Below are 14058 nucleotides of genomic sequence, written 5' to 3'. Positions count from 1 at the left end.
AGTTGCTAGGCAACCAAATTTTTGCCTAGTGACCTGGACCAGGTGCAGGGGGGTGGACCTACCTCTATTGTGTTAGCACTGACCTCATTGCAAGGGGGCATAAGCTCTTGTCACTCTTGCAGATGAGCAGTGTTGCTTTTAAAATTGATTGGTTGGCACCCCATAATACCTGGCTGTAATTAGGTCTCAGGGGTGATGGCAAAAGGCCTATATAAGCCTAAGACCACACAGGGAGAGGGAGAGCAGTCATGTTAAGGGGCACACAACAACTGGAACATCTGCAGCTCTCTCTCTCAAGATGCTGAAGTGTGTAAGCTGCCTGATACTTATAGATAACTTACTGTAACGTAGAAGCGCGTTGACCAGCTACTACACTGACACAGTTTGCTCTAGGGTTATTCTGATACTCCCCTATCCTGTACCCTTCCTCAAGCCTACCCTCTTTAACTAATAAAGCTCTCTGCTATAACAAGCATGGTGGATTTGTGGGGATTGAGCCTGCTCGGATGCTCCCTATACTCCACTGACTAAAGGAAGCTCCTTGAGGTGCTTCCTTTAGCCTGAAGCACAGAAAGTTGTCTCAGTGGGTCAAGCACCCTCAAGGACTACAAGGCCTGTGTACCCCAGGGACAAGACCCAGAAACAGTCCAGACCCCTGGGTGGTGGCAGCACTTGTGGGTGTGCTCCAGGAAGTGGGGGGGCAGCCAGACACAAGACTCCCCAGGGAAGGCACTCAGAGCTTAGTAGGTAGTGGGGATCAGAGGTGGGTGGCTTGGTGCAGGAGTGTCCCCTACTGGTTTGCCACACTCCCCTCCCAGGAACCCATGTCCAGGGCCTACCCAGGTGTCTAACATGCATTCCCCACCAGTTTGACATCCCCCCCACCCAAGGTGTACAGGACCTGCACACACCGAACACAAGTATCCAGGGCACATGGACATCTGGGTTCCCTGCATACATCTGTCTGAAGTGGGCAAGTAAATGTGCAGACTTCTCAAATGCAGATGTCTGGGACCCATACATACATAACCCATGTGTCCAGGATTCCCCCCACTTGTTTCCTTCCCCTCCCCCTCCACCCTTAGTAGACTGAGGCCACCACAGAAGCAACTTTAAAAAAAAATCCTGTTTTATTCATTCACAAGACACTGTCTTTTCAATATGAAAAAAAAAAAAAGCCATGAGGGGGGAGGGAAATGAAACAGCACAGACAGCAGGAGAAAGAAAAAGTGAAAGAGGATGGGCATGGATGTCATGAGCTTTGTGCTAGTGCCAGGGGTGAGGGAACCCGTAGGGTGTGGTCATAGCACCATGGTCACTGCTTCCCTGGCTTCCCGTCTCTTCCTTCAGGGCCAAGCTGGTCCCTGGGGATTATCGGGGATGAGATGAAGTTCTCCAGAGCCTGGAAGGTGGATTGTGGGGGCCTGACAACTCCTCCATGGTCCCACTAGACACTGGTGGCATCTCCTAGGCTTCCCCCTGTAACCAGATCACAGCCTTTTCCCCCTGGACCTTGCTTTGGGGATGAACAAGGGTAAAAGACCCCAGCCCCACTCCACCCCATTTCCCCAAAGCTGTTAGCCAGAGAAGTCTTTGGAGACCCTCAGTACCCCATGGCTCTTCTCTTTCTTTCCAAGGGAACAGAGCTGACTGGGTTGGCCTATGACAGTCTTTTTTCCTTGGTTTACTCTGGGGAGGTGGAAGACCGTCTCTATCTTCTCCCCTGGGTACATTCCTCACTGTAGGGCAAGGTTTGAGGGGACTAAAAGCCAACTCAAAAATGCAAGGGGTAGCACCTGCATGGTAGAGCAAGGTGCTGGACCCCACAAAATAAAATAGATACAGACTCCCCAAGGAAGCTAACTAGCTGAGCAGAAGCCATGCCGGCTACGTGGGCACCAAGGAATTGAATTGGGCTTTTTATGGAGAAAAAGGGAAGATGGATCCTCTCAGACAGCTTTGTCAGCATCGCCATCTTGGGTGGGGAAAGAGTTCATTCCCTAGGTCAGGCCAGCAAGGGATTCTTTCTGTAGTCCCACCAATACTGTTTCAACCCATTCACCATGGCTCAGTTAAGTCTAGTTGGGATGTATATCAAGTCAGAGGAGAGTCCATGAGGGAAGAAAATGGAGTCCACCAATCCCCATGCTCTTCTCCCAGCCTACTTTCCTCACATCCAAAAGACCCTCTTTCGTCTCTCCAGCTTGCAGCCCTTCCTTGAAAAGCCTCCCCACCCCCTCTGGCCAGAACCAATGTTTGGCCTTGGAAAAGAGTTCCCCAAATGGGGAACCAAAATTGGGATATTTGGGAACTTCCTCAGATTAAAGAAAATAACCTGGACTCAACTCTCCATTTCTCCAGGACCAAAGAAGAGAAGATTGCTTCTCCAGCCAACATGCACACAACTCTACTCTTTCCAGTCTTTAACCATCTCAATCTTTTTCATTTTGGTGCCTGAACTGCCCCCCCCCCAACCCCAGGCAGCTCTGCAGAACCATCTCAGCTTTCACCTATGAACAAAGAGGAATTTATAGTTAAGAAAAACCAAGATTTCAACTCATGCTTGAAGGAGAGAGAATTTCCAAGACTCCTTGAAGGGCAAGGAAAGAGATGCCTTCAGATGCAGTGACAGCAGGCAATGGGAATTAAAACAGCGAGGGTCTTGGCTTTTGCCGGAAGGAAACATCAAAAGAAAAAAAAGTTATGTAAGAGCAAGTCTGAGAAAATTAAGAGGAGAGAGAGGGAGAAGAAAGTGAATGGCATCTCTTTCCCCAGTGCTCAGGTCTACCAGCATTACAAAGATGATGGCCATGGCATCAGTTCACTCAGCCCTGGTGGAAGGAAGGAAGCAAGCAAGCAAGCAAGCAATTAGGGGAACCAATGCCCAGGTCCCTCCTGCTTTGAAGATGGTGGCCATGGTATCAGTTCCCTCAGCCCTAGAAGCAGCCAGATGGAAGGAAGCCATTAGAGGGAACAAGAAAGGGAGAGAGAGACAGAGAGAGAAATACAGGGAGGGGGGGAAAAAAAAAAAAGAACCATAATGCAATGCAATTTCTTTTCCACTTTAATTGACATCTGCAGAGGGCATGTTCCTGGCGGCAGCAATGGGTGGAGCATCAGGCTTCCTCCTCGGCCTCCTCACCGAAGTCCTCCTCTTCCTCGGCTGTGGCATCCTGGTATTGCTGGTACTCAGACACCAGGTCATTCATGTTGCTCTCAGCCTCTGTGAACTCCATCTCATCCATGCCCTCGCCTGTGTACCAATGGAGGAAAGCCTTGCGGCGGAACATGGCCGTGAACTGCTCTGAGATGCGCTTGAAGAGCTCCTGGATGGCTGTGCTGTTGCCAATGAAGGTGACAGCCATCTTGAGGCCCCGAGGTGGGATGTCACACACAGCTGTCTTGACATTGTTGGGGATCCACTCCACGAAGTAGCTTGAGTTCTTGTTCTGGACATTCAACATCTGTTCATCCACCTCCTTCATGGACATGCGGCCCCGGAAGACAGCAGCCACCGTGAGGTAGCGTCCGTGGCGGGGGTCACAGGCAGCCATCATGTTCTTGGCATCAAAGACCTGCTGGGTCAGCTCGGGGACTGTAAGGGCCCGGTACTGCTGGCTCCCGCGGCTGGTGAGGGGGGCAAAGCCAGGCATGAAGAAGTGGAGACGAGGGAAAGGGACCATGTTGACGGCCAACTTGCGGAGGTCAGCATTGAGTTGGCCTGGGAAACGGAGGCAGGTGGTGACTCCACTCATGGTGGCTGACACAAGGTGGTTGAGGTCACCATAGGTAGGTGTGGTCAGTTTGAGGGTGCGGAAGCAGATGTCATAGAGAGCCTCGTTGTCGATGCAGTAGGTCTCATCAGTGTTCTCCACCAGCTGGTGGACTGACAGGGTGGCATTGTAGGGCTCTACCACTGTGTCCGAGACCTTAGGTGAGGGCACTACACTGAAGGTATTCATGATGCGGTCTGGATATTCCTCCCGGATTTTGCTGATGAGCAAGGTACCCATGCCAGAGCCTGTGCCTCCACCCAGTGAGTGGGTGAGCTGGAAACCCTGGAGGCAGTCACAGCTCTCTGCCTCTTTCCTTACCACATCCAGGACTGAGTCTACCAGCTCAGCCCCTTCTGTGTAGTGCCCCTTGGCCCAGTTGTTCCCAGCTCCACTCTGACCTGGAGGGAAAAGAAACCACAATGGAGTTCCACCATGGAAGCCAAAACTCATTATCTGAATTGTCAATGGTATCCCTACCCGTGATATTACCCATAAACACCCTTGGAAGAGGGGTGGTAAACCCAGGCATAGCCCCTAATGCTTTCCTTCTATTATAGTTCCTCCATGGTTGAACAGACTGATGCTATGGCCACCATCTTTAACACAGAGAGAAAAATGAAGGGCATCTCTCTTTTCAGTGTCCAGGTCTACCAGCATTAAAGATGAAACTTGTGGCATGAGTTCACACAGCCCTTGAGGAAGCAGGATGGAAAGAAAGCATTAGGAGAAGCAATAACCCTATCTGCCAGCATTAAAGATGGCAACCATGACAGCTATTCACTAAACCCTGGAGAAAACAACGGAAGGCTCAGGTCTGCCAGGATCAGAGGTGGCAGTCGGGCCTCGGAGGAAGCCATTAGGAGAAGCAGTGCCCTGGTCTACCAGCCTTGAAGATGGTGTCCATGGCCTCAGTTCTCAGCAGCCATCTTGTTTTCTTAAGGGCTGAAGGAAGTCCTCACAAGGGTCACACAAAGTGGAGGCCCCTCCCAAGACATGGCCCCTTTGGGGGCTCCCAAGACCAGTGCACACTTGGCCACCAACTCAACGCTGGCAATTATGGTCTTCAATCCAGACTCCAAAAATTGAGACCGTCACAAGGCAGCAGCTAGGCCCAACATGGCATCCAAACCCTAAAAGGTCAAGATAGACTCCTACAGTGGCCTCCACTGTTACCATCACGGGTGGGCAACCACCAGGTGCGTCTACCACGAAGGACGCATTCAGTATCCCTCGATCCAGGGGCTTCTGAATAACCTGCCAAGCCAGTATCATCTGCGCAGCTGCCCTGCCCCCAAGATCCCACCCCAATCGGCTTCCAGATTGGGAGAGGAAAGCTTACCAAAGACAAAGTTGTCTGGTCGGAAGATCTGGCCGAAAGGACCGGACCGGACTGAGTCCATGGTGCCGGGTTCCAGGTCAACCAAGATGGCACGGGGGACATATTTACCACCTGGAAGGGCAGAAGGGGGGTGGGGGGGAGGGGGAAAAGAGAAAAAGGAAAAAAAAAAAAGAGTCTCAGGGTGGGGCTCAACTCTTCCCATCACTGCTGGGGGTGCGAAGTCTTCTCAAGACAAGGAGGTGGGAGGATGCTTTGACATGCTCAGTCTCAGCTATGTGGGTAAAACAAAGGGAGCTGGAAATACCGTATTTATTAGCATATCATATGCCCCTCCCCCATCATAGACTTCAATGGGAACATGGAGACCCTGTGAAAAGGCTGCCATGTCTCCCTCCCTCAGCCTCAGGGAAGGAAAAGGGTTGCTCTGCAGCGCTCAAGTTTTAACCCTTTCACCACTGCCATGGGATTTGTGGCGGCTTTTAGCCCAGCAATCGGTGGTTCTCCAATACCTGTGGCCTCATTGTAGTAAACACTGATGCGGTCCAGCTGGAGGTCGCTGTCGCCGTGGTACGTGCCAGTGGGGTCAATGCCATGCTCGTCACTGATCACCTCCCAGAACTGGGTGGAGACAGGAGGGGGAGGGTGAGCAGGGGCAGCCTGACCCCCCTCCCAGTCCCCCCTTCAGGAGAGCCAGGTTCCCCCTTTAATCCTCCCCAACTCCTGGCACAGGCCTGCTGGCACTCCCTAGCTGCCAAGAGCCCCCCTGTCCAAACCACTGGGCTCATGCTGACAGCTGGGATGTCTGGGGGCTGGCAGGAGGAGGCCGGTATGCCAAGGGCATGTCTGGGCCGGCGAGTTAGAGCAGAGGGGCTAGGAGGCCAGTGTCCGTGTTCTCGGGCTGGGGGAGGATGTCGGGGCTGATGGGTTAGGATAGGGCGAGGGCTGGGAACCCGGATGCCTGGGTGCTCTGAGAGACGAGCGGAGTGGAGGCTCGTGGGTTAGAGCACGGAGGGGGTGGCGGGGAGCCAGGGCACCTGGGTTCTCCCCCAGCTCTCAGAGGGGAAGTGAGACCAGATGACGAGAGCAGCAAGGCACCGGGAACCCAGAGCCTGGTTTCTCCGGCAGGCTGGAACAGATCTAGCACTCTCCGCCTCTTCCCACAAACAAAGGCAGCCCTGGCGTCACCGCCTCGGCTGAGCGACGCCACCCCAGAGCTGGGTGCCTCTGGGAAAAGGGCACCAGCTCTCTAACCCCCCCAGCTGCAGCGGTCCTAGAGCTAGACAGATCCAGTGCCTCGGGAAGCAGGGAACAGCACCACCATGCCATAACTGTGCCCTCCCACCCCCAATGAACCCACGTGTCCAAGAAACACCCCTCCTACCATGCCAGCTCCCACTTGAACTGGGAGAGCTGGTGGGGAGTAGTCCAAATCCACCAGACAGATCCCCTCCGCAGTGATGGGGGTGGGGGGAAGGGGAAGAATCAGGAAATAAAAAAAAGCCAAAATAAAGAAGTCATAGGGGGTTTTTGGTGGGGGTTGATCTGATGTCCTTTTTGATCTTTTTTTTTGGGAGGGGGGTGGAAGAGGAAGTCACAATACAAACAGATTAAAAATAATTCAGAGCATTTTGGGGGTGGATCTGACTTCCTTCCAAAGGGTAAACCCTCCAAGATTAGGAGAATCCATAGGTTTTGGGGTGGTTTGATTTCCTGCTACCTATTTTATGTGGGGAACCCCCCCAAGATCAATAGATTTCACAGCTTTTTGGAGGGTGATCAGATTTCATTCCGCCCTTTCTTTCTGAGGGGAACCCAAGATAAAAAGGATTTGGAGCTTCCTGGGGAAGGATCCGACTTCCTTCTACCGATTTTTTTTTTTTTTTAAATGGGGAACTCCAAGATGAGAATCTAGCTTTTTCTTTTTGAACTGGAGCTGACTGCCTTCTACCTATTTTATTTGGGGGGAATTCCCCACTGAAATAAGAAAATCAGTTTTTGGGGGGGGTGATCCAATTTCCTTCTACCCTTTTGTGGAGTGGAGGGTGCCAAGCTGTAGACAAAATGGAGATGTGGGGAGGGGACACAAAAAAAGATTCAGAGCTGCTTTGGAGGGAGCTAATTTTACTCTGCCTGTTATTTTCAGCAGTGGGGTGGGGAGGAGAAAAAAGGCAAGAAGAAGATTTGGGTGGCAAAAGGGAATCTGATTTCACTGCATCTACTTTTTCCCTTGGAGGGGGTGCCAAGATACAGAGATTATTTTACAGGGGGAAAGAAAATAAAGCCAAGAGAGAAAGAATTCACAGGTTATTTTTGTGGCTAATATGATTTCCTTCTACCTGCTTGTATGTGGCAGAATTGCAGCTTGTCATATTTACTGGGAAACATTGAAGGAAGAGAAAAAGAAAGGGAGTTGATTCTCTTGAGATCTGTGCACTGGAATTTCATGGGCAAAAATAAAGCCATTAACTGAAGTAAAAGTGTTTCCAGCTCATGATGGAAAGCACAGAGCTCATGAAAGAGAAAAAAAAGGCACTGTTAAGAACAAATTTGAACAAGATCCAGAAGCTGGAATCCCAACAAGGGTGAAAAATATCGAGTCCTCCCTTTTCTGATGGGGAGAAAAGCCAATATCTAAAAATTATATCCCTTTTTTGGTGGATTTCTAGTTTGTTCAGCCTATTTATTGAGAACAGTGATCCAAAACTCACAGTAAAAAGAGAAAAAAGCCCAGATAGATATTAGATAGTATGTGTGTGCACACACATGCATAGGTGTAGATATGATGTGGTACATATGTAATTATACATATATAATTATAAATGCAATTGTATATATTATTAGTGTATACTGTAATTGTATGTATACATGTACAATTATGTATCTATGAAAATTATGTATGTGCATATACACACACGTGCACACGTGTTTAATATAGTTACCTACATGTGTAATAATCATGTGTGTTATAATTATTGCACACACATGCATGTCTAATACCTACAAAATGGTGTGTATACTATATCTATGTATAGCATACTATATGTATACTTTCATAGTATAAATATGCATGTTTGCATTGTATTTACTATATGCATGCATGGATATAGAGTACTATGTATATATGCAAATAATACTATGCATACATGCGTACTATACATATTTATGTGCATACATATAGTATGTATGCAGATTATATATTATACACACACACACACACAGGTATGTGCATTCTCTCAGAACTTTTTTCATATTTATTAGAAGACTGAATTATTACTTATGTAAATCTATGGTTTAAAAAAAAAAAAAAGAGAAAAAGCCAAAGGGGGGGGGGGTGGGGGGATGTGGAGCTTTTTTTTTTGGGTGGATCTGTATTTTCAACATTTCTGTTGGGAGACTAGAGAACTAAAAAGGAAAAAAAAAGTCATACAAAAATTTTCAAACAAGGTAAAAATAAAACAAATCAGCCTTTTTATTTGATTTGTAGCTTTTTAGTCACGTTTATTAGGAGACATAATAATAATAATAATAATAATAATAATAAAAAAACACACACAAAAAAAGGGAAAAAACCCAAGATACTTTAAATGGCTTTGCAGCTTTCCCATCATATTTACTGGGGACAGTATGATTTAAATAAAGAAAAGGAAAGAATAATGGAAGGTCTTTTAAAAAGACTTGCCCACTGGCAGTCTGATGGACAAAAAAATGCATTCAGTCAAGGCATGCATCAAAATTAAAACAGATATTAAAAAAAAAAAAAAAAATGGCAGTCTCATGATGAAAAAGCATCAAGCCAGGATAATAGAAGGAAAAAATCTTGAGCAAAAAGGCAGCACACCCACAGCAGATGCAATCCAAGAGGGGGCGAAGGAAAAATATACCATATTTTTTTTAATTGGGAAAAGAAAACACACAGCTATTTTTTAAATCAGGTTCAAGGCTTTTATTTTGTCATCTTTATGGAAAGAACAGGGGGAAAAGTGATTTAAAAAGCCAAGATACAGACATAAAATGGCTTTAAAAATAGAAAATTGGTAAAATAATAAGAGAAGGAGGCTAGAGGATGGGAAAAACCTATAGATTCAGGCAATTTGCTGATAAAGAAAGGAGATGGGGGAGGAAACGATCTTGAATTCTGGAATGAAAAATAAAAAACCCCTATGAATTCAGGTTATTTACTGATCAAGAAAGGAGAGGGTGGAGAAAGCTACTTTGAATTCAAAGCCTTTTGGGTTGAAAAATGTTAGAAAACCCTATAAACTCAGCCTATTGATAAAAGCGGGGGAGAGCAAGACTATCTTGAATTCAAATTATGCACTGAAAAATATAAAAGCCTATACATTCAGGCTATTTATTGATAGAGAAAGGGGGGGGGGGAGAAAAGAAGAGCTACTTGAATTCAAAGCCTTGCGTGTTAAATAGAAAACCATTTTATGTATTTCAATTATAAATGTATTGTATTATCTTATATAAGGATATGGGCTGCCTATAAGGATATAGGCTATACCTTATATCTTCAAAATGGAAAGCCCCTATAAAATTCAAGCTATTTGTAGATAGAGAAAGGAACGGGGAAGGGAAACTACTTTGAATTCAAAGGTGTGTGTTGAAAAATAGAAGATTTCTAAGTATTATAGCCAGCTAAATAGCTAGACATAACTCTATAAAAACAGAAAAGCCCCATAAACTCAGGCTCATGCATTGATAGAAAGGAGAGGGAAACAGTACCTTGAATCCAAAGGCATTGGATTGAAAAGTTTATACATTTTTAAATATACACATATACACACACATACACATATACACACACACACACATACACAACACGATAAATTGACTGAAGATAGAGAAAGGAGGCGGGGTGGGGAAAGAAACCTTGAATTCAAAGCCTTTTGAGTTAAAAAAAAAAAAAAAAAACACCCCACACAGGGAGGGAGCTATTGGCAGGATTCAATCTCTCAAGAACTGGCATCTGGTATAGGACTGGAAACGCACCGAATCAGGTCATTTGGGGGGGAAAACTAGCAGTAAAAAAAAAAAAAAAAAAGATGCAAGCTTCAATCTCTTGAGAGCGGGCACCTGGAATAGGATTGGGGAGTTAGAAAAGAAAAACAGAAAATCAGCTCATTTTTGGGATAACCCCCCACCACTCCCCAGCCCGGCTCTTGGGGTCTTTAAGGGAATCCAGCTCCAAAAAAAAAAATAAAAGAGCCAAACTCCTTTTTGGAAGGCAAGAAGTATGAAGTGGGAGAGAAGAGCCCTGATTCAGGCAAGGATGAGGCAGCTCCCAGCACTTTCCGGCCACAAAGATGATCTGGACCCACCCAGGACATCTGCAATTGCATTTTAAAAGCCAGAGCCAGAAAGGAAGGGGGAGGGGAAATAATCCCAGAGGCTCCGGCTGGGGATGACCGCATGCATTCACCAAGATGTCTGGCTGGCTCACCACCTCCGCCTCCTTCCCCCAGCAGCAGCCATTACAGAAAGGCACAAAGAAAGCAGTCTCAGCCCTTGAGATCCTCTAGTCGCTGGAAAGGGGAAGGAGGGGATCGGATCTAGCTGGGAGCAGCAAGATCCCAAGAGATCCTGGCACCAGGGGAGCTGCACCCACTGCATCCCCTTATGACCAGAGGGCGGAGTGGCTCCTGATCTGGGTTCCTGATCTGGGGCAGGGAGGCAAACCAAATCTCAGACCTGGTCCCAAACAGATCTCATTGAAAGGATCCAGCCCTGAGCAAGGAGATCCCTGCAGAGCCCAGCCCAGGGGAGAGGGGAGCCACCCGCTTACCGGATCCCCTTTATACCCAAGAGGTGGGGAGGGGGAATGGATCCCAAATCTGGAGACTGGGGCAGAGCTGTAGTATCCCTTGAATGGGCAAAGACTCCAGCTCAGAGATCCCTGCAGACTCTGGGGGGGCTGGGGGGGCTAGATCCCCTTATAACTAGGAGGTGGAAGAGCAGATTCCCCTCTGGGCACTGGGAGACAGGTGAAAGGACTCAGTCCAAGCTCTGGGACCAGCCAGATCCCATTGAAAGGGGAAAGGATCCAGCTGGGAGACCCCTGCAGGGGGAGGGGGAGGGGGAGGGAATCCGCCTTTGCAGCTCTGTGCTTGTGCAGACAAAAGAGGGTGGGGGGAAGCAGCAAATCCTTGGCGGTGTGGAGTGCCAGGGGCTGCCCCCACCCTGATCCACGGGGCAGAGCCATACCCCCCACGCACCATTTTTGGCAACATGGTTTCCAAGCCGCCTCCTCCCGCGGCTACAGTGTGACAGCCCCGAGCTGGACACTGTAGCAACCCGGGCCGGGCAGAAGGACCCTGCGGGGCGGGTGCAGGGGAAGGCAGGTACCGGGGAGCAGCCAGCCGCCCCTTTAATGCGGATTAAGGCGCCCCGGAGGGAGGCAGAGCCGCGTCACGGGGCTGAGGCCGGGGCCAAGTTCACGGGGCGGGGCAGCCCGCGAGGAGGGGCTGCAACTGAGCATCCCAGAAAACGAGGGGGGCTGAAATGGACCGTCCCCCGCCCCCAGAAGGGGGAGGGGCTGACATTGATCAGGTCCAAAACGAACTGGGGGGGGAAGGAGGCTGAAATCGACCCCCCCCCGCAAAAAGGAGGTGGGGCTAAAATGGACCCGTTTCTAGTATCACCCAGGAGCGGGCCCGATCCCCGCCGAGCCACGCCCCCTCCCCAAACCCCCCCAGATCAGGGCGCGACTCTCCCGCCGGCGCGTCCGCAGCAGGAAGCCCCGTCCCGTCCCGCTCCGCTCCGCTCCGACCCGACCCCCGCGCCGCCCCGCCCGCCGGGGGCGGCTCCTGGTTCAAATCGCGTCCCCTCCCCCCGCACGCGCGGGTTTGGCGCGCAGCGGAGCGCTCCCCTCCCCCCGCCGCCGGAGCGCCCCACCCCGCCACGCGCTCCCGCCGGCTGCTCCGCGGGCCGGGCCTCCCCGTGCCGCCGCCGCCGGAGGGGACCGTCTGGGGCTGGGGACAGAGCGGGGTCCCGACCCCCAGACACCCCCCGCCCACCGCTCACTTTAAGCGGGTTTCCCACCCCCGATCTCCCGGGCGAGTTAAAGGAATTTGCCCCAAAGCGCCAAGTCACCCCCCGATGGGCACCCTCCGGCCCTTACGAGGCGCGACCGCCCCATCCCCGAGGATCTGCACAGGTCCGAGCAAACCGGACCCCGCCTCACCTTGGCGCCGATCTGGTTGCCGCATTGGCCGGCTTGGATGTGCACGATTTCCCTCATCTTGCAGGATCGCTTTGCCCCCTTTTTGACGGTGCCACACGCCCCTTTAAGGGTAGAACGTTGCGGAGCCCGAGTTTCCTCCTTCCGAACGCGGCGGCGTCGAACGTTCTAAAGGGCTGGTAAAAGGCGGGGGCTGATATAGACAAAGCTTTTATAGCCTGGCCGGCGGCCAGGCCCCTGATTGGTCGGCGGGGATCAGCCGGGCGGGGTCTGATTGGCCAGAAGGGGATCGCACACGTGATGGCGGGCGGGAGTGGGGAGCCAACAGGGCAGGGCGGGGTCCGCGCAAAGGCTGCTGGGAGGTGTAGTCACCTTTTGTTCTGGAGGGGTGGGTGGGGTGCTTCTAGCAATACTAAACCCCCGAGGTTCTCCCAGGCAGGAGTCCGGGTGCCTACCCCACCCCCACGGAGAACCAAGGCTCTGGGCCCCCCTAGAGAACCCGGGGTGCGGGCCCCTACCCCGGGCTCCCAGCCCAGCCTCCCTCCCCATCAGATAGGACACCCTCGTCGGGGCCAGAAGCAGCGGGAAGGAAGGAAGCGCCTGCGGAAGGGAGCGGAGGCAGGGCCTGGGAAGGGAGAGGGAAGCCAGGCGCCCGGGAGCGGCCCCGCCCCCGCTGCCCGCTGATTGGGGCTGGCAGTGTCGCAGAGCTGGTGCAGGGCGCGGCTGGGCGGGGGCGGGGGGGGCTGGCGGCCGGCCTGGGCTCCCGGGGGGCGGGGCTCATTCCTGGATCGTTCATCACCGCCCGCATGGCAACACATTGTCCCCAGGGTCCAGCCCCAGGCAGGTCCCGCTTGCCCCGGATGCTTCTCCGGGTGGGGAGAGGGGGCTGGGGGCCCACGCCTGGGCTCTCTGGACACAGTCCTGAGGCTCCCCCCACCCTGTCTGCCCCAGCTGGGCTCCAGGCAGGTCCACCCCCCCACCCGCCTGGCTGGAGCCCTGCTAGAGTCAGAGGCAGAGAGGGATGGGCGGGCACCCGCAGCCCTTTCACCAAGGAGCCCAGGGGTGCTGGCTGCACCCCCCACCCCCAAAGGACCCAGGTGTCTGGCCTACCTGCCCCCTTTACCCTGCCACCTCCCAGCCCCCTTTACCCCACTGCCCTGGCAGACCCTTTCTTCTCCCAGAGGAGAGGGGAAGCCGACATCCCAGCTGCAATGTGTTTGCTGCACCTTGGATCTTGTCCCCCCTCCCCAGCTGGGGCAGAGAACCCAGCTCCCAGCCTCTCCCTCATGACTACAACCAGGCGTGCCCAGTCCAGGCTGGGATTTGGCACTGGAGTTGAGTGTAGGAGCTGCGAGCTTGCAAAAGCAGTGTCATGGCTGTCCCACCCCAGGCAGGTCCTGCTCCCCACCAGACACCGGTATCCTCTTCTCCCATCCCTCCCCCGGGCCTGGGGGCACCAGGGGCTGGGGACACACTGGAGTCTTGGAAGCAGCCCTGGCCTGAGGCCTTGATGCTTGGGGAGCAGGGGCAGGCTCGGGTCAGCAGGGGGCCTGGCAACACTGGGGTGCCCCTTCATGGTACTCGGAGCCCCCCATAATGGTTAGCCTGTTGCCTGGCAACTTCAGATGCCCCTTTATAGTAGCCAAACCCCCCTGTAGTAACCAGCACGTTGCCTGGCAACACCGAGATACCCCTTTTGGTACCCAGGGCTGCCCCTAGTAACCAGCCCGTTGCCTGGCAACCCTGGCCTGCATTGCCAT

The 14058-nt window shown here is 51.8% G+C and overlaps 1 protein-coding gene across 1 annotated transcript; it reads right to left on the bottom strand.

Annotated features, from left to right (window-relative positions):
* Positions 1-1108: 1108 nt before the first annotated feature.
* Positions 1109-12496, bottom strand: TUBB (tubulin beta class I). The gene is made up of 4 exons (XM_090029777.1): positions 12302-12496; positions 5625-5733; positions 5116-5226; positions 1109-4174 (listed from the first exon to the last, which is right to left on the bottom strand). Exons 1-4 carry the CDS (start codon positions 12356-12358, stop codon positions 3117-3119), a joined length of 1335 nt encoding a protein of 444 aa, XP_089885903.1. The 5' UTR covers positions 12359-12496; the 3' UTR covers positions 1109-3116.
* Positions 12497-14058: the final 1562 nt, after the last annotated feature.

This window comes from Crocodylus siamensis, chromosome 15 (genome assembly GCF_052110815.1).
Source record: "Crocodylus siamensis isolate JL-2025a chromosome 15, ASM5211081v1, whole genome shotgun sequence".
Lineage (NCBI taxonomy): Eukaryota > Metazoa > Chordata > Crocodylia > Crocodylidae > Crocodylus > Crocodylus siamensis.
The sequence above is the reverse complement of the archived record's forward strand: the minus strand, read 5'-3'. Positions and strand labels throughout refer to the sequence as shown.

What these genes read in the sequence shown, in the direction of transcription:
- TUBB (XM_090029777.1), bottom strand. Translation starts at nt 12,358, where the DNA reads ATGAGGGAAATCGTGCACATCCAAGCCGGCCAATGCGGCAACCAGATC. An exon ending in GCAACCAGATCGGCGCCAAG is followed by an intron (nt 5,734 to 12,301) that starts GTGAGGCGGGGT and finishes GTCTCCACCCAG; the next exon opens with TTCTGGGAGGTGATCAGTGA. An exon ending in TTACTACAATGAGGCCACAG is followed by an intron (nt 5,227 to 5,624) that starts GTATTGGAGAAC and finishes CTGCCCTTCCAG; the next exon opens with GTGGTAAATATGTCCCCCGT.